General features: G+C 47.1%; 1 protein-coding gene across 15 annotated transcripts in view; it reads right to left on the bottom strand.

Annotated features, from left to right (window-relative positions):
- LOC105898963 (membrane-associated guanylate kinase, WW and PDZ domain-containing protein 1-like) overlaps window positions 1–7,500 on the bottom strand; it is a 107,971-nt gene that overhangs the window by 28,076 nt on the left and 72,395 nt on the right. For 12 of the 15 annotated variants that reach the window (XM_031566205.2, XM_031566207.2, XM_031566210.2 and 9 more), the window contains 2 exons: window positions 7,334–7,500; window positions 5,510–6,205 (listed from right to left, as the gene is read on the bottom strand). The exon at window positions 7,334–7,500 is cut by the window's right edge and continues 19 nt beyond it. In XM_031566205.2, coding sequence (XP_031422065.1) covers window positions 5,510–6,205; window positions 7,334–7,500 — 863 coding nt within the window. The remainder of the gene's footprint in view (window positions 1–5,509; window positions 6,206–7,333) is intronic. The other 3 variants (XM_031566208.2, XM_031566209.2, XM_031566211.2) reach the window with 1 other exon arrangement.

Genomic DNA, 7,500 nt, shown 5'->3' with positions numbered 1-7,500 from the left:
CGTCCTAAATTAAAACATAGACACAGTCAAATGCACAGTCAAACACACAAATCCAATGTACACACTGAAAGACATACATAATGTAGTGAAAGAAATATTCAGACCTCATATAATGACACATTTAAAACCCTCACGCTCACATATTAACACACACACACACACACACACACACACACACACTCACACACACACACACACATACACACACACACTGCTTGTAGAAGCATATGTTTAGTAATTGTGTGTGTGAGTGTAAGCTTGTGTGCTTAGTGTTCCTTTCGCCCATTAATCCTGTCCCCTCTGCTCATTATGGGGAGGCAGCCAGCACAGGATGCAAACTGGATTAAATAAGGCCAGTCTGAATGAGGTGTGTGTTTGGGAGTGTGTGTGTGTGTGTGTGTGTGTGTGTGTGTGTGTGTGTGTGTGAGAGAGAGAGAGAGAGAGAGAGAGAGAGAGAGAGAGAGAGAGAGACAGACAGACAGAGAGAGAGAGAGAGAGAGAGAGAGTTGCACTTAGATGGCTTGGTTGTTGAATTAAACCATTTGAATAGTGAGCTGCTTAAATGCTCACGGACTGTTCACACGCTGCAGCCCTTGCTGAGTGAGTGTGCAGAGGGCATGATGTTTCTGGGTGAGAAAGACAGAGAAAAGAGAAAAATGAAAGAGTAACGGAACAGAGGGAAGAAAGAGAGGAAGAGAGAGAAGCTGAGAGCAAGAGATGACAGGGAGAGGGAGAGAGACATAGAGGCTGCGAGAAAGAGAGTTGAAAAATAGGCATTATAATTCAAATGATTTGGTGAAGTCTGCATCAGTCAAATAAAGCAGGAAGCGCTTGCTTGAACAGGAAGGAGTGTGTGCTCATGATTATGTGTGTGTGCAGGTTTGTGTGTGTCGGTGTGTGTATGTGTGTTTATCTCTCTCTCTCTCTCTCTCTCTCTCTCTCTCTCTCTCTCTCTCTCTCTCTCTCTGTCTGTATTTGTGTACACACACAACTGTCCAGCTGACCACCAAAAATAAAAGAACACACATTTCACAAAATCAAGATGGATTGTGTCAAGACTGCCTCATTTATTCATCCTATTTATATTTCTGTATGAATTTCATATTTAGCATTCAAGTAGAGTTTGGGCTTCGAGTCATTTCTGACCTATTTTTAGCCGGTCCTTTTGGTCTGGTGCAGTTCTGACCCCTTAAAGCTCGACCAACGATGACCAGAGGATATCAGCTGCGTGACAAACAGGGCTACCGCCGAAGCTGGAGTCGTCATGTCCGTGACTCATTTAATAATTAATTGGCTAATTACAAACCTTACATCTGCCACAACAGGCCAGTGAAAGACCTTTGCCAGTCTGGAGAGTGGGGACTTAGTGAAGGATCAGTGACAGTGAGCCCATTACAGCTATGGCCTCTGATTGAAACGAGCTCGCTGGCTCAATTAGTATTTTAGTATTTAGTAAGTGTGTGTGAGAGAGAGACAAGTGTGTCTGTGCCTGGGTGTGAGGCAAGCTGCTGCCAGGAATGTTACACAGAGGAGAATTGTGTGTGTCTCTGTAGGCAGTAGGTGTGTGTGTGTATGTGTGTGTGTGTGTGTGTGTGTGTGTACAGTGGAGCTGTATTGAGTGGATTGAGTGTATTATTTAGCAAGTGTGTATCTGTGTGTGTGTGTATGTGGGATTTGAGAAGGGGGAGGTGCTTTCGATGTGGCCTTGGATATACCAGCCATCTGTCACAGGCACATCATAAATACATACTCACACACACACACACACACACAATCACATACACACACACCATTGACTACAAACACACATACGCACAGACAGGCGGTATGTGGGTGAGTCTATTTGCATGTGTGACCTGCATCCATACACCTTTTTCTTTGTCCTACTTTCCTCCTACCTTCTCTCTCTCTCTATCTCTCTCTTCCGCTCTCCCTCTCTCTCTTTTCCTCTTGCCTCCCACTCTTTCGCTCACCCGTACGTTTTACCTGCTCTCTTTTTCACCTCACTTTCTCTCTTTCTCCTTATCATTCCTTTCTGCCATCATATTCCTCCTCTTCTGCCTCCCTATCCTGCCACATATCAGAAGGAACCTGCTGCAGCACTGCAGAATATCGCCATGGAAACCAAGTGGAAGTAAGATGGCAGAGATTTACGGTTGTGCTCCTGGGTTTGAGTGTGTGTACTGTATGTGTGAGAGAGAATCTTCCTGTGTGTGTTTGTGTGTCTCTGTGTTTGTATGAGAGACAAAAAGAGACAGGAAGAACAAGAAGGACAGAGAGAGAGAGAGAGAGAGAGAGAGACAGAGAGAAAGAGAGAGAGAATGAGAAGGGTGTGGGAAGAGGTGAAGAGCACAGGGTCTCATTCTTCCTTACATGGACACACACTTCAGGACTGTGCTTAATCTCTCTCTATCTCTCTCTCTCTCTCTCCCTCTCTCTCTGTCTCTGTCTCTCTCACACACGCACGCACGCACGCACGCACGCACGCACGCACGCACGCACGCACGCACGCACGCACGCACGCACGCACGCACGCACGCACGCACGCACGCACGCACGCACACACACACACACACACACACACACACACACACACACACACACACGCACGCACACACACGCACACACACACACACACACACAAAAGTCCCAATCCAGCCCCTCTCGTCTCGATCAGCACACCTATGTGCAGGCTGCAGCTGTATTGTGCTGGCTTGGTGGGAAGCATAATGAAATATTGACAGTGGGGTTGCACAGAAGCAATTTCAGCTCCTCTCTTCCATCCCTCTGTCCTGCCCACATCCTCTCCTCCACCTCCTCCCCACACTCCCCTCCTCGTCCCCACACGCCCCTCCTCTTCTCCTCCTGCTGCTGTTTATATCCCAATTCAGCCAGCACTCACCACCTCCCCCCCACCACTAGCGCTGCACAGCTGGACTGTGAACAGTGTAACAATGCACTGATTGACTGTTTGCCGTCAATGAATCGCCGCCGTCGCACCCGCTAAAGAAACTGTGTTGCCGTTGTGGTGTGGATTTCTGTCCCATCAAGCCCAGCCCTGGCGATAAACCGCTGCTGGTACGCTGATGAGACCAATGTGAGACAAGAGACATTCGCCACCAAAAAACCTGCCATCTATTTCTCTCCCACCCACCCCTTCTCTCTCTCTCTTTCTCTGTCTCTCTCTCTTGCTCTCTCTCTCTCTCTTTGATAAGAGCAAATATATAGCACATATTGAGAGTCACAAGAGAGTGTAACATAAAGCTGACAGTTTAATCACATCGCCGGGGTGACACACCCGTATAATCCGGGTGGCTTCCCTGATGCTAAGCTGCGCCGTCGGCGGCACGTCAGGCCTGTTTTTATTCTAAAGCCCCTCACATCAGCCCCACATCACACCTGAAAGGGTTTGTGTAAAGATCAAGGAGGATCAGGGGAGGGGAGGGAGAGAGGAAGTGAGGTCACAGGGAGGGATGGTACGGCTCCGCTTGCGTTCCCGCGTGACCTTGACGGAGGCGCGGGCGTGTTGTCATGGCTGCATCCGATGACTCACAGATGCGGAGGGAGAACCTGTTGGTACGCTAACGAGGAATCCGGCATATTGGCTGGATTGTGTATGAGTGTTTGTGTTTGCTCCTCTCTCGGTGTGTGTGTGTGTTTGTGTGTGTGTGTGTGTGTGTGTGTGTGTGTGTGTGTGTGTGTGTGTGTTTTTGTGATTTTGTTAAGTCTGACTCTAGTTTCAACCCTTATTCTCCACCCACACCCTGACACCAGTATCAACTTACACTACAAACACACACCCAAACACAATTACTCATTAACTTTCCAAAAACAATGCTACCAGAATAAACATGTACCTCAAATAAGACATAAATCCCAATGCTGCTTCAGCACCCAGACTCACATGACGAGCAGAAAGCCAGAGAGCCTTCAGTGTAGCACTGTTTGACAAACTAAAGTATTTCCAACAAAGTGCCTTCATTTTCACTCAGTGTTGGATGAAGACAGACTGCCAGACTGGCTGTCTGATATACAGCCTAGTAGTGGCAATTCATCCATCCTGTTCTGTGTGTTCAAGGCTTTGACGTTTATGAATATGTAGATGCTAATAAGGCTTATGAGCTCTGGCAAGGAGGTTCTGTTTTCATTGCCATTTGTTTGTCTGTCAGTTCGTCTGTCAGCGGGATGACTCAAAAACTGCCAGGCCCGATCATCATGGAACTTGGTAGAGTGCTGGAGCGTGGGCCAATGTCACTTTCTGAGATGTTGCGAGATAAAGCGTTTGGTCTTGGCGGAGGTCTGCGCTCTCAGAGTGCCCTTCTAGCTTTAAATGAAAAGAGAGAAAGATAGATAGAGAGAGAGAGAGAGTGTGTGTGTGTGCGCACGCTTGTGTGTGTGTTTCGGTGCACAGCATTTGGCTCAGTGGGTTAAACTCTGTGAGAGACCTTGAGGAGAGAAAACTCATCTCTCCGTATCTCATCTTTCCTTCTTTCTCCTCCATCCTCCATTTGACCTCTCCTTCTTCCAACATCACCCTGTTTCCTTGCCTTTGCAGGCTCCAATCTAAATGAATCCCATGACTACTGACTGGTGACCTGTTGACTGTAGTTCTTTCAATTACTAACGGATCTTGTCAAAAAGGAAAAGGAGTACACACACACACACACACACACACACATACATATATATATATATATATACATTCTCTCTCGCTCTTTCTCTCTCTCTCTCACACACACACATACACTCTCTCTCTCTCTTACTCTCTCTATTTCTCTCTCTCTCTCTCACACACACCCCCACACACACTCTCTCTCACACACACACACACACACACGGATCCTGTCAAAAAGGGAAAGGAGTAGACACACACGTCCACTTATTCAATGCTTTCTGAATAGCCTGGCACCTCTTTCTTTCCCTCTCTCCGCTGACGAAGGCCAGAGCACTCCCACTCACTGACTCTCCTTGTTGCCCACTGAGGCAGAGAGGACAGGGGCTCACTCGAAGAGTTCCACTCCCTCACTGTTTCCAGACCAAATGTACCCTCTTCAATGAACACACATTCGCACACATATTGTTGTTGCAAACCCTCTGGTTTCTCAAGCTCTGTGAAAGCTCTGATTCATAAACCCTTGGACGCCCACCATTCCCCCCCAGCAATCTCTTCTATACATAATGTGAACGTCATACATGGCTACAACAGTCATGGAGAAGAACAATGAGAGCGGAAGGGCTGGCAATGCACTCATCAAGACAATCCTCAGTGACGGAGGAAAACATATAACACATACAAAAATGATCGTAAAAAGTGATTAACTGGCATACTCACATGATAGAATGTTCTATAAAAAACATAATTTCTCTGAACAGGCATATTATTTAAAACTATCAGTCCTGTTAAGATGTAATAGAATGTCGATTTTTGAGATCCTTCTTTTCATTCATTTTCAAAAAGGAAGCCTTCTCGTACGCACACACAGGCACATGCACATGCACACTAACTCACCCTCACCTCTCTGCACAAGCATGGTGACCTCACTCCCACGAGGACACTTGCTGAGCAGGTCCACCACCTGGTTGTGGCTCATGTTCTGCACGTTTCGCTTGTTCACCTCCACCAGGATGTCGCCCTCCTTGAGCCCGCGACATCGTGGGTAGTCCACGATCTGCTTGACGCGCTGTCCGCCGCCCGTCAGGCTGTCGGCGATGGTGAAGCCGAAGCCCTTGTCGCCCTTCTCCAGATGCACGGTGATCAGCTCTGGCTGCGTGGCGATGCTGGAAGCCAGCGTCACGTCGCTGTTGTAGCCCAGGCAACCGTCGCTGCCGCCAATGCCGCCGATGCCACCGATGCCACCCATCATCTCCATCATCGAGCCGTAGGGAAGGAGCGGCTCACGGCTGCCGTTGAGCGACCCGGCCTGGGGTCCGGCCACGGCGGCGCCACCAATACCCGGGGGTCCCATGAGGGCGGAGGGCGGCTCGTAGGTCTCCTGGCCGTTAACAATGATGGGCTCCTTGTCCATTATGGCCACAGAGGTGACCAGGCTGGTGTTGGGGTCGTCGGGGTCGAAAGGCAGCGGGTAGCCACGGCACAGCTCCAGCTCCACCATGGAGCCGATGGGGATGGACTGGAAGATCTTGACCACCTGCGCGTGCGTGTAGCCCAGCACAATGGTGTCGTTCACGCTCACTATCACGTCGCCTGTCAAAAACAACACACACAGGGAGGGCATCAACCAGGGCACAGAAGATGGACTGGGCTTGTCAGTGATATTCCTAAGGTTTTCTTGACCAAACAAACACGCATATTTGTGCCACACTTAAGTGTCCTTAACTCTTCCAGCCCCAAGGGGCCCCGTGGGGGACTTTTTGGTATTTTGATTAATATATTTGCGAGTTTTTGTCTTAGAAACATAAAACTAACACCCACAGCAACCTTGAACCCTTTTCTTTTAAAATATGTAAAGTTTGAAACTAAAATATAAATAATCACTTTGTAAGGACAATATTACGAATCCCTTGCAAATTTCAGCCTCTGAGTGAGGTTTCGACCCTCCCATTAGCAAATGACAACTATTCATATGATAAGGAGATGGTAATTCAGTGATCACTATTGGGTCAAGTAAACCTGTAGGAACAAAGACATTCCAGGCCCATTACGTCATGGCCATTGTTCTTGACCGAGGTGTCCCAGAATGTTCACACCTTTCTCATCAATATGCATAGTGGTCTAAGTGAAGGAAAGTGTTACATTGTATATTACTCAAAATTAGTATTGAAACCACACACACTTTCTGAATGATAAACTCACCTATGTGGAGCAAACACCTATGTTTACAGGGCTCAGAGTAAAAAAGAAAACTTCCAAAATATTAACAATGTGTTTTTGTACAAAGTCTGAGCACCTCTAAAACTAGATTTCATTTTAGTGTCTTTAGATTTCATTTTAATAAAAAACGTTTTTTACTACATTCCTTTTACTCTCATTTTATTATTGCTGAGGTGTTCTAGAATATAATCATAAATGCCACTTTTGCCTCATGGTTTTTAGTTAGGTGAAATATACAAAAATATCAGGCATGGCAGACTACCTAACATAGTCAAAAAAAAAGCCATGGGGCTGGAAGTGTTAAGTACACCTTCAATTAATTAACAATGACAATACATATACTTGTGGTTAGGGTTGGGATAAGGGTTAGGGTAAGGGTTAGATTTAGTTACTTGTAACAATATGCACTTACTTGAGAAGACTAGAGCTTTATTTATTATTTATCTAGTAAGTATTAAGTTAAGTACAGTGTACTTAGGGATTGTGTGTGTGTGTGTGTACCTGTCTCCATCTTGCCGTCCACGGCAGCAGGTCCGTCCAGCACCAGGCTCTTGATCTGCAGGAACTCGTCCGGCTCGTCTCCCCCCACCACGGTGAAACCGAAGCCCCGGTGGCTCTTCTTCAGCTTGGTGTTGATGAATTTCCCTTTCAGCTCGGCGGGATTACGC

The sequence above is a fragment of the Clupea harengus genome, chromosome 4 (genome assembly GCF_900700415.2).
Source record: "Clupea harengus chromosome 4, Ch_v2.0.2, whole genome shotgun sequence".
NCBI lineage: Eukaryota > Metazoa > Chordata > Actinopteri > Clupeiformes > Clupeidae > Clupea > Clupea harengus.
Note: the sequence above shows the minus strand (reverse complement) of the source record. Positions and strands in the feature narration are given on the sequence as shown.